This window comes from Clinocottus analis, unplaced genomic scaffold, assembly GCF_023055335.1.
Source record: "Clinocottus analis isolate CAN_PGR_092001 unplaced genomic scaffold, fCliAna1.0.p SCAF_6, whole genome shotgun sequence".
Taxonomy (NCBI): Eukaryota; Metazoa; Chordata; class Actinopteri; order Perciformes; family Cottidae; genus Clinocottus; species Clinocottus analis.
In genome coordinates this window covers 11,586,166-11,598,665 of record NW_027176218.1, presented here as the reverse complement: position 1 = coordinate 11,598,665, position 12,500 = coordinate 11,586,166, and the positions used below count along the sequence as shown (strand labels likewise).

The following is a 12,500-nucleotide window of genomic DNA, read 5'->3' as shown; positions in this document are numbered from 1 at the left end:
GAAGGAGAGAAGCGCAAAATGTAGACAAGATCAAAAGAGCCCGTGCTTAGGCTGGGTGTGGGAGAAGGAAAGCATGTGGATGAGTGTGTGTGGGAGTGCGGGACAACTGACCAGTGGGTTACACTACAAAAGAAAAGCACCATGGGGATCCGCTGATCTGAGCAGCGAATACAAAGGAGTGGTTGTGGTTCCAGCTAGGAGCGAGTAATACAAAGCAAGAGGAGATACTCAAGAGTACGACCCACAGAAAGTATGCATGGGAGTTGGTTTTGAGGCATCACCTAAATTAAATCTCATTGACTTGCTTGCACACAGTTTATCACGAGAAAGTATGTTATACTTACACATGGCTCTTTTCATGTCATCTCCCAGTTTGGCTTGAATGAAGTGTTCACTGTATCTAGGCAGAGCAAGAGCCAGGCTGCAGAAAAGACAACCACAGGAACACTTAGACTTTTGTGGTTGGAGGTCTGAGGTCTAGTTTAAGTGAGTTATTGTCTGGTCAAACAAAAATAGGTAATTTATTGGCTGTAACATGTACCTTGTAACTTTTAAATACTTTAGTTACATGTGATTATGAGGTGTTTATATCAATTAAGAGAAACAATACACAACTAATCGAGCTCCCATGTGTTTCTATTTTTCTGTATGTTCAGTGAAAAGCAAAAACAATCCCACAAATGTGTTTCCCAATAACCAAGCACAGCCTGCTGTTAGAAACAAGAGAGTGACCCCTGTTGGTAGTGTCCTCTGTCAGCTGGAGGGCTCTCTGGTGTTAGTGGCTATGCATTGTCTAAAGTGAAGACAGATAAATGAACCATAAATAAATATTAGGAAACTGCTGACATTGCTCACCTGTAATCTGTTCCATTGACCGGTGCAAATGTGTAGGTCCTGATTCCTCTATCTATGTACCTCTGCCAAAAATGACACAGGAACTGGCATTCAGAACGGAGTGATCGTGTTTGTGTTGTTTAAAAACATTCCAAGAAATAATCAGTATTTATTGTTAATAAGTAAAAATTGTTGTCTTGTTGCAGGAAATATGGTAACTTTGGCCATAGCAACATATAATGCGACCTAATCCAGTGTAAAATGTTAAGCCCCTTCCAGTATTTTGTCTTACCTCATCTTGCGTTTTCACCAGTGTGTCAATGGTACGTTCGCCTGTATCACCATCAATCATCATTTTTCTGATCTATAGTGAGAGATGCAGAAGCAGACAGTGTGCATTTAGTTTAAATATCACTGAATCTGATTTACTGAGTATCAGCTGATTTGAAAACAGTTTGACTTATAACCTCGACACTAAATAAATAACTTGCAGGGACTGGCCATATGGCACCTCAATAACTGCCCGGATGGGAATCCACCTCTGTTCCTTTGCTTGAGTGTGTGTGTGTGTGTGTGTGTGTGTGTGTAGGTGTGTGTGTGTGTGTGTGTGTGTGTGTGTGTGTGTGTGTGTGTGTGTGTGTGTGTGTGTGTGTGTGTGTGTGTAGCAAGGGGATTTGCATGCATCTGCACACTCTACCTCCACTTTGATGTCATTCTCCAGCTCAGCATCTAGGAAGTCTAGGGTAACAGGTTCCTGGAATTTAGGATTCTGTGGAAAGAATGAAATTGCAGTCTGAAGTGTGACAAAACTATTAAGAGAAAAACTGGATTCATGCACTCAGAAAAAAGATGAATCTGTTAAACTTATCCTGAGTAATTTTGGTGGAAACAAAGTGCATTTTGTAATAACCAACTTTGATATGATATCTTACGACATCTGAGTTGATGAGAGTAAAATATTATAACATCCAGTGGACCATTTACAATTGTTATTCAGAGACTGGTTCTTCTTACTATGGCAATCAGCCATATATATATATATATATATATATATATATATATATATATATATATATATATATATATATATATATATATATATATATATATATATTGCATCTTAGTATTGGTATTGCATTGAATAAAGATGATGTAGTCGACTTTAATATTTTTTTTTATTCAATTCAGGAGCAATGCCAATAATTTTCCTCAACACATGAATCCAATCAAATCCATGGTATAAAAAATAGAGGGTACCATATGGCAGCATTTTGACAACATATCTGTGACACCAGACGCAGCTGAATCAGATTTGATACAAAGTGACACTAGAACCTTATTAATGTCCTCTCTTAAAAACCCTATACGTCTGAGTGGCTTTATGGTGGTATAAAATAGTAGCAGTAATCTAGTGCTTCTCTATAAAACAGCGGTACATGGAATCTGATAGCAGTCTGTCCTCCACAGCGATTGTTCACTCTGTGACTCAAAAAGTGGGGTGATGCAGTAAGAGCATACTAATGTTTTCTGCATAGTTTCTTATTGTTATGTTAACATATGCTTATATAACAGCGAGTCAATAGATTAATACGTATGCATTCCAACTTTAATGAAAGAAAGGGAATGAGGATTGATATTGAATGTAAAAATAAGATAATAGTGTGAATCAGTTACCGGACAAGAGGAGCAATAAACACAATATTAAATTCATCAAAAATCATGAGTTGAATTCCTTACATTTGATGGTAAGTTAAATGAAATGAAGCAGCAAAGGAAGATGATGAAGATGAAGCATCTCAACATGAAAATGAGAAAAGAAAGAATAAAAGATCAAGAAGTACACACTGAATGAAACATCAAACGTGCACAAGAAAAACCGGAGAGTATATAAAAAAAAAGAAAAATGTAAAAAAAAAAAAATCCTCTGTGACTAGGGATGGACGTGTAATGCACATGATATTTATACAAACATAATCAAATATGAAAAATGCCACTGCAGAGACAAAGGCGGTCAAGGGATATGTTAAAAGTTTCGAAGGTGACAATCGCTGTTCACTTTAGCTCCCATTTGGCTGAGACAATGAAACAATGAGTGATTGACAGGCTCCAGGACTCACACACGGACACAGACACAAGCCTTCGGTGCCGTTATTTGCTCTTCTTTCATTAAATAAGTATCCTCCAGCTCTGGTATAACTGATGCTCTTGCAGCATTACGCTAACATCTTCAGGAGCCGCCATTGTTGGTCAGGATGTCGTCTCAACCTCCGAAGCCGAGAATCCAGCCATCGTTCAAGTTCACACTCGGCTAACGTTGCTTGACCTGAAGTCACATTATCATTTTATAATATCATATATCGGCTAAAAAGCATGATCTCAAAACAATCTCTTTACAACCTCTTCCCACTGGATTTTTTCAAGCTGCACTTCTAAAATCAAAGTGCAACAAGGAAACAAGCGCAAGGCTCTCACTCGAGCCAGTGTATAGGTTGTCTACACTGGGCTTCTGGAGATACATGGCGGTACAACATAGCCAACTCTGTGAAGAAGACCCGCAACCTATGGATAATGTCTCATTCTAAGGTGAGGAAAACACAACAATTGATAGTTTCAGGTGATTATAGACTAGAAAAACATAGTTATGAATATTGTATTTCAGTTATTTCAATTAAATCCCATAACTCCTACACATTGTTCATTTAACCATTTATATTTTAATAGGCATGCCGAGTCATGTCGTAGACCATTAAGAGCAACTTTCCCTCTCATGTAAGTATGTGCTCTATCGATGTGACTGGAAGTGACTCACTTTCAAAGCTGTCACAAAACATGCTCACACAAACACAACTGAGCAATTACAAAACATACTCACACAATGGTAAAGAAAAACATTCTATGACCATAGTGATTATAACAAGCTACAGAAGGACAAATGGAGCTTGCTCCTACTGCAGAGGATTGTAGATCACAAAACTACATTATGGCAAGCAAAAAACAGAATATTACCTACAATGACTGCAACTATATGTACTAAGAATTGAGAGCATCTATGGGACTACACTACATACAACTCTACATTGCTATCTTCAGGAACTACTTATGCAATCTACAGTACTAGTTATTTGTCTCACCTCATGAAAAGTGACAGCATACATATTACTGAGCCTGAGCTTCCTGTTACGAATCCTTTTCTAGGAAAGTTTTGAAAAAATGCACAGTGATGCATTTTGGTGTTTTATCTGTTTGTTTTTGTTTTTTTTATATATGCTCGCCTGCATATACTTCACTGTGCACAAGCAGTTAATAATTACCCATATGGAATAGTCAGAACACAATGTAATGCTATGGGTTTGCAACGGGCCGGATGAGATACCTTTGGCTGGAGATTGGGGTGCAGCAGGACATATCCATTGGGATCGATGGCAAAGTAGTACCCATTTGGACCAATCTGAAAAAAGTGAGAAGACGGGGGAATTCAATATTTCTGTCCAGAAAACCACATGAAGTACAATGTGATGGCAAAACAACTGGTAGCTATTGTTAAAAAGTGTGTAAAAGAATGGCATCAGTGGTCCCCAAAAAATAGGAGGATTACATTCAAAAAAGGGGTTATAATTAATTACCAGGATATTTCTTATTCACAGATGATTAGAAAAGAACAACACATGTAATGGCATCATATCACTCACTAATTTGCTGGAGGAACAAGCCCAACTAGTTTTGGTTTTATAAATATATGTCTGCACATGTGGGTGTTAAACTCACCGTGAAGCGCGGTGTAAGCTTCTTGATGGTTTCCAGAGACACGTCAATCCCCATTACACCAAGGATCAACTGGTTCTGGTGCTGAGAGACAGTATGAGAGAAAAAGATGAGTAACGGGAAAATATATCCATCAACTCCAGCGACTGCTGACTTCATTTATCATGTGTTCATGCATGAATTTACTGCACCTCGCCGTTCCTGTCGTCTTTGGTCTTTGTTTTATTGAAAACTGGTAGTGTTCCAGTAATGACCAGACCCAGTTCCTGGTGAAGAGTCAAGCAAATACAATATTCAACTCAGGAGTCTTGTGAAGTTAAACAAACATGGCAAGAACAGTAATTCTGTAAAATGAATTATATGATGCAACAAGTACCAGCGCATCAAGGTACACATTAGTCCACTGGACTTGTTTGGCCTGTTTGTCTGCCAAAACCATTGGTCTTCCCAGGACATCTAGGTACTCCTACATTGAACAACACATTTTCTCAGATTAAGTGCTGTGAAAAATAATATGAAAAATGATAAACCATGATCTAACCTGTGTGTTTATTCTGATGGCTCCGATGGAAGGGATCTCATAGAAGTAACCTGGATAAATAATCAGACACAATCATTTCAATTAAACTCAATGCCATGATCACACACCAATGACAACATAACAGCAGACAGAAATAGATGGCAACCTATAAACATGGAGCAAAGGAAACAGCTTGCGATACTGCAGTGTAGTTTACTGCAACATGACTGTAGCTTAGTGTCAGTTGAGTTAATCAGATAAAGTAAAAACAACGTTTTCATTTTGTGATTTGATTCTTTACTGTTTCAATTGTGGAAGTGGATATGCAGCAGCGTGGTCAAAGGCAGTGTGTTATGATTTGTGCTGTACCTTTGTTGGAGCAGGCCATCCACTGAATGGGTCCTTTATCATAATTGTGCTGTCCCACTGAGAAGGTGAAGATCCTCACCTGAAGCACAAGATTCAATTCAACAATATGCATCATAACCCAACCTCTTACAATGTTAAAACATATACGACTGTAGTCTCATTTATCTTAATTTAATATTAATGTAAATTAATTGATGAATATCTTGACCCTAATAATGTTACTCTGAAAATCAAGTTTGACAATGTAAATGTATTAGATTATTTACATATCATATAAATACAATTTATATACAAATTTAATACAAATTCAACATGTTTTAACTTATTGTGGTGCTGCTGTAATACTCAAAATCAACTATCATTAATATTCAAATAGTCACAAGCAAAATATGAGACTTTTAAAAGAAAATTAAAAAAAAAATGTTTTTGCATCCTGCTGATATCCTAAACCTTGTGCATGTGCATATTTGTGATTGTTATTGTGAACCAGTGAAAGTGTAAGAAGGTCCAAGTTTTGCATAATATGCAGAAACCCCCAATCTACCGTCTACATAAACATTTGGGGAGGGAGGATATGCACACGGAAGTCTGGACCCAAAGGGAGCTCCAAAAAGCTGAGTCTGATAGAAACTACAAGGGGAGCACAGCCACTATTCCACACTGCAGTATGAAATGCCCCAGTCTGTGTGTGTGTGTGCGTGTTTGGCACATCTTTAACGTACCTTTTTCTCAGCATTGTACTTCTCTAGTATGGCCTGAGCTCTTTCCTCTCCTCCGTCAGTAAACAGCATGATGATCTTGTTGCAGTTTGCTCTACTCACATTAGTCTAGTAAAAAGAAAACAATGGATTTTCTGATTAAACCTTTTTTTCCACCCAGGTAGTGGAAGATTTGGTTGGTCTGCTGGTCCAGTCCAACACATTCATATAGTTTGGCATACCTGATAATTTCATGACCTGTCTAGTGTCATCAAGTCAAAGCAGATATGTTCTGCTGTGAATATGCACAGTCCCCAGAGGATATAGCTAATTATCTTTGCTGACCTCCAGAGATATCTTTTTATCTCCTTCTAAGAAACATTCACAATGCAAAGGATTACAACCGTTTGTTTTGGATGAGGCAATTGTCACTCCTCGAGTGCCATCCTTGTTTGTTTAATCCAAAACAATCAAAATGTGTTGTGTTAGGAGCAGAAGCTTCTAGGAACTAGCACCAAAGGTGTCAGACGTATTAACAGTTCTCATCAAGTCATACACCATCTTAACCTATCATATCAGAATAATTATAATAATTACCACAATAATTGTGGAAGTGCAAGTTCAGAGTTGATCAGACGTATTACTTGATGCAATACTGTTGAATAACTCCATTTGAGGATAATGCATTGCCATTTCAGGGTTGTCAGCCAAATGAAAACAATAATAGCACTCTAATCTTTCTTTTATTGTACAGACAGCTGTGTTGAAGTAACACTTTTAACCAGCAGATGGCAGTAAAAGACAATGGTCGATGCTTTTGAAATAATGAATCAGGTAACGTTCATTCAAAACTTCTTTTAAGCCTGTCGTGCCCTCAGCTACACTAAAGTCTGACAAAATGACATGTTTTTTTTTCAAAACAAAATTAATAAAACGGAAAAGTTTTACCGTAGAGAGCTGCTCAAAAGCAAACTCAAAGCCTTTTGTATAGTTTGTAATTCCTTTCGCTGTGATGTTCTGAACAGCATCCTTCAGCAGCTTCTTGTTCCTCACGTTGGCTTGAACCAGATGTTCAAAGCAAGCTGTCTTCTTCACCCTGGTGTTGAACTGGAAAACAGGCAACACATTATGACCTACAAATTATTCATACAATTACAACATATGTGCATATGTAACAAATAATACACATGAAGGACACACACACACACACACTTGGACCTGGACTCAGCTGTTTTCAGGCAGCGGTAAATAGACACATTCATCAAGCTCCACTAATTGCTTCACATCTTTGGAGCTCAAAGATTCCGTACCCATGGAAACAAGATTCTGCCATATAAGAATGAGGTTAGGCAGCAACACCATCTTTTTTCAAAGGTGAGACCTCCTCATTTCCACCTCAGAGCACACATATGCACACACACTCCACCCAACAATAACCAAAAGCCTGCCTCCTTCTGTTCAGAGCCGTGCTCGATGGTCCATGTTTTCATTGTTAAATATCTGAACAGCAGTGAACAGCAAGGACATTCAAAGAGCTCACAGTGACGATGAGCACAAATGACATAATACACTATATTATATTATATATAATAGTGGTATGTGAAGGACAAGGGACAGCAGTGTAGGTAACCAGCACGTTCATTGTGTTGCAGAACTCTTCTAAAACAATACTGCATCTCATCGATCTCAACTAATCAATGTGTCTCTGTGAGACGGCCAAACGGGAGGCTGGAAACACTGATCTACACAGACAAGCAAGGAGACGAAAAGAACCCTGACCATATGGGTGTGTGGGTGTGTTTGAGTGTGTGTCTCCAATGAGCCTGACAGCCTGGAAATTCCTTTTAGATTGACAATAACAGACACACACACATCTCCTTTGGATGGAAAGGCAATATCACAATGGTGCTGGTTTGACAAAAGACTGAATCAAGGTGACAGCACATATACACGTGCACACACAACCAGAATGGAAGTTCACATAGTTGCCCCAATGGAGCAGACAGGGATCTTTTATCACATAATCTATTAAAAGGATAAGTGAAGAAGGTGGGATGTGAATGTGGGAGGGGCGAGAAACAACAGGAATAGGACATAAAAAGCGTATGGAGGGTGTGTGAATACAGGATTTAAAAGCAGGAACAATTAGATTATGTATCTCATCGAGAAAACAAGAAGGGCAGACTTCTGCCAAGGCCGTTTCTGTAAGTGATATATAATGCATGTATTTGCCTCGTGATTTGGATCCACTCAAACTTGAATGGGTTCTTACTTGGCCCATACTACAACCTTCCACAAAGTTTCATGATAATTGGGCAACTAGTTTTTCCGTAATCCTACTGACAAACAAACAGAGTCAAAAACAAAAACTCCATGGCAGAGGTAATAATGAGCTCAAGTAGTGTATGTGCCACATCCGTCCCAATCTGATCAGAAATATAACATTTTTCTAGAACTTAATTGTACTGAAAAAACACATTTAGGCTTTGTAATATCGAGTTTTTGGCCTTGCAAACAAATGTCAATACAATCTATAACAAAATCCACTGTTCCCTTGTGATCCTATTACAACAGCTCTGTGTGGGTATGTTGTGTGTGTGTGTGTGTGTGTGTGTGTGTGTGTGTGTGTGTGTGTGTGTGTGTGTGTGTGTGTGTGTGTGTTGGTCTTGGTAATGGATTAGTGACGACACAAGAGAGAAGGCTAATCTTCAAGCGCTAATCCAGCTAGACTCTCTGCTACGCTGGTTTGGTACTTGCCCTGACTGATTCCTTCTAACACCACTGACAGCAGCTTCATCGGCTGAACATGTTGGATGAAAGTGACGGAGGCACAGTGCGATAGGAGTGTGACGAAAGTGAGAACAAAAGTGCCATTTTTTTTTTTTTTAAATGATGAGGACAAAGATGGAAAGACTGAGCGGAAAGAAACAGCCGACAGCATTCTTCTGATCTGCTGCATGAAAGGTGTGAGCATCTTCCATGACCAAATGCCAATTTAGTCCCTGGGCTAGTGTTAATGGGCAGGGATTTATGGGTAATATCAGAGATTAATTATATAGTGTCAGGCTACAAGACCCTCAGGGTCAGACATAGGGTGATGCGTGTGTGTATGAGTAAGTGAGTCAGTGACAGAAGAAAAAAAACAGATGGATAGAAAGTAAGAGGGTGACAGCGAAAGAATAATGAGAAGACTGTTTTGGAAAAGCAACTTCGGGATGATTCTGGTATATTATGATGCATTATTATCTTATTTTTGTCGCTTTGGAAATCCTTTCTATTGGCAATATCATTGTACACACTATGTTTCATTACTGGGATCTTAAAATGTGGTAGCGTTGCAAAAAAAAAAAGTCAAGATGAAACAAGAAACACGATCAGTTGACCATACGGGTTGTAAACACAACTCCAGGTTAGCCAAACATTGGAAACAAAAGCAAAGTCAATGTTATGACCCAAACTGTCTGTTGTAAGGAGTCATTACAGTTTACAGACGTCCCGGTGACGTGCACTCACTTTCAATTTTACCTCCGGATAAGGCCTTCATTCCAGCAATGTCTAAGTATTCCCAGATTTCAGAAATTACTTTGGATAGGACAATGTTCTTGTAATCGATTGAAACATTGGCCAAACGTTAAAGACACAAATTGTAATAAATGTAATTGATTACTTTGCACCTTTAAATGGGTGCCTTTTATTTTCCTTGGACTACTAACAGCAGTGGACGTAATGCAGTTTTGGAGGGAAGTTGGAAAACAATTTAAAGAAAAAAGTTCTAAGATGAAACTGAATTGGACTTCCCTTCTCTTTGAACTAATCTATCTCATTCTGTCTCACTTTCTTAGACGCACACACACGCACACGCACACACACACACACACGCACACACTGGGCTCTCCAACAGATTCCGATAATTGCCCATCTTTGCAGAATCACAAGTCCACCGTGAAACAGAATACATTGTGTCCAAGACAAAGGGTCCCCAGAGAGAGGAAGCAGAGACTGAATGGCTGTCTTTGTGCAACCAGGAAGAAGACAGCTCCAATCTCTATAAAGACCCATCTCAATAAACACCTTCACAGGCGGCCATTTTAGTATCACACAGTCTCCTGATTGGCTCTTTTTGAGTGCTATTACAAGCGTGGAAGGCTTAGAATAGATGGTTCGAATGAAAAGGTGGAATGATGGGGGGGCTATAGAAGTGATTGGTGGGTGAGAAAAATAAGAAGGAAGGGGACGAAAGTGTGGGCAGTGAGAGGAGGAAAGTTGTGGTTCTGCATAAAGAAGAGGCGGAGCATATTGTGCACAGGGTGATCCTTCGTTGACACAAAGAGATGTATGGAGGTATGTGGCAAGATGCTGAGAGGAATTGCACGACTCCATGATGAAAGAAACGAGTGATGGAGTGATCAAAAGAGGGATGAATGTGTGTTTCGAAGTGTTCACTCTTGTCAGAAGTGTGGATTTAATACCTATAGTAGAAGTGGAAATGTACAACCATGCGCGCACACACACGCACACGCACACGCACACACACACACACACACACACGGGTAAGGAGGTGGGGTAGGGGCGTGTAGTACAAAGTTTGAATCCTGTACACCGAATAGAGCAGTGGGTATTTCATTAAGGGTTTGTTTCAGGGTGGCCAGACCTGAGAGAAATCCATATTTCATTACTTGACATCCATCTCTGTCTCTCTTGTGTGTATGTGAATGTGTGCAGGGTTGTGTGTTGTGTATGTGCGGGTGTGCACAATGTGCACAATGTCTTTGTGTGTGCATCTTCCTTCAAATGTACATAAGTCCATTCATGCACACGTTTGTTCTGAATCCGTCCATCAATCTGCTCCCTTTCTCAGCGTGCATCATATTCCCCGTCGCTTCGCACAAACAGACCACCCAACAGTCAGCGATGGGTTTATTAATACTCACATAAACTACATTGACGTAGTCGTCATCAGACAGAGTCTCCAGCATCTCACTGACGGAGGTCCTGATCAGTTTGAGAGTCAAGCCAGACACACTGCCGCTTCTGCAACCACAACAAAATACCCAACAGATTCTCACTGCAATCTGTCTGCTAAGTTTTTATACTCAATATAATTAGAAACGCTTCTGCCTTGGGAAATGCATTACTCTATGTAGTAATTCTAGAACGGCATATGTTATAATCAGGGGAAATCATGACTGATGTGAAAAGGTTATGGATCAATGAGGCTATAAAGTAACTCACGCATCCACAAGGATTAGCATATCTTTGGGTGAGGCAGCTCCTTGAATGTACCTGGAAGAACATTAATGAATAAAAAAAAAGAATCGAGTCTCCTTTTTTAAAATACCTTAAAATACAATTTTACAATGAATACAATTTGTTTGGCTTCATCAATTAAGCATACTTGTGTAAATCAAGTACACAGTAGAACTATATTTGTCACAATAGCGTTCCACTTAAAGTTGATAAAAATATTTAATGATCACACAGCCCTTCGTGCACTTACTATAACTAAAACTGACATGTATTCACAAACACTTACAACCAAACAAGCAACTACCTAACAGTTAAAAAATAATAATCATATATGCCTCTGATATGTTTGGCTTTCCAACATTGAATAAATGTCATGCTACTTGTAGTTTTTCTTGCAGATGGCTTACCATGGCCTCCTGCGGACGTCATACAGGTCAATTTTACTGGGGGTCTTACGAGCATCCATCCAGGGAGAAGCTTTTAGAGGAGATAAGATATGGGTTGATAATAACTTTTTCGTAATTAAAGTGAAAACACACAAATTCTAATTTTTCTGACACCTCAGATGGAAGTGTTGATCTGCAAATATCTGGCAACATGCAGTGTCATATTCAGCCCAGCAGTGTCAAGTCCCTGTCAGTCATTTTGGGAAAATATTTTTAAAAAAAAATAAAAAAAAGACAATAGAATGTGTAGGATGACAGCATAAAACAACATGTTTTATGCTTATGATATATTTTCACAAAGAGGTAAACACCAAGGAAATAAGATACAATACTTCCAATATGCAAAACAGGGGATTCACTGGCTTTAACAATAATCATAGAATTCCTATCTATATACTGTTAGTAAGGAGCACCTTGAAAACAAACCAGTGCGGGTGTGTGACTGCCTATCATGCATGTTAAGAAGTTAAAAAAAAGGGGGGGGAAGGAACAAAGAAGGAATAAATTCAGCGCCAATGAAAATTCATGAATATTAGACATAAACTTTTCTTATAAAGCTATATAGTGTCAATGATGACAGGGAATCTCATGAATAGAAATAGCTTGGCAGAGAAAACACTCCCG

At 38.9% G+C, this 12,500-nt stretch overlaps 1 protein-coding gene across 1 annotated transcript in view; it reads right to left on the bottom strand.

Moving 5' to 3' along the window:
- The window catches only part of LOC137803955 (voltage-dependent calcium channel subunit alpha-2/delta-1), a 56,743-nt gene that overhangs the window by 15,318 nt on the left and 28,925 nt on the right, over nt 1-12,500 (bottom strand). Inside the window, exons 8-22 of the mRNA XM_068602846.1 lie at nt 11,838-11,907; nt 11,416-11,466; nt 11,115-11,214; nt 7,132-7,290; nt 6,208-6,312; nt 5,486-5,564; nt 5,138-5,187; nt 4,973-5,062; nt 4,788-4,862; nt 4,600-4,680; nt 4,208-4,282; nt 1,532-1,603; nt 1,127-1,198; nt 856-917; nt 345-421 (exon numbers count right to left, since the gene is read on the bottom strand). Coding sequence (XP_068458947.1) covers nt 345-421; nt 856-917; nt 1,127-1,198; nt 1,532-1,603; nt 4,208-4,282; nt 4,600-4,680; nt 4,788-4,862; nt 4,973-5,062; nt 5,138-5,187; nt 5,486-5,564; nt 6,208-6,312; nt 7,132-7,290; nt 11,115-11,214; nt 11,416-11,466; nt 11,838-11,907 — 1,218 coding nt within the window. The remainder of the gene's footprint in view (nt 1-344; nt 422-855; nt 918-1,126; nt 1,199-1,531; nt 1,604-4,207; nt 4,283-4,599; nt 4,681-4,787; nt 4,863-4,972; nt 5,063-5,137; nt 5,188-5,485; nt 5,565-6,207; nt 6,313-7,131; nt 7,291-11,114; nt 11,215-11,415; nt 11,467-11,837; nt 11,908-12,500) is intronic.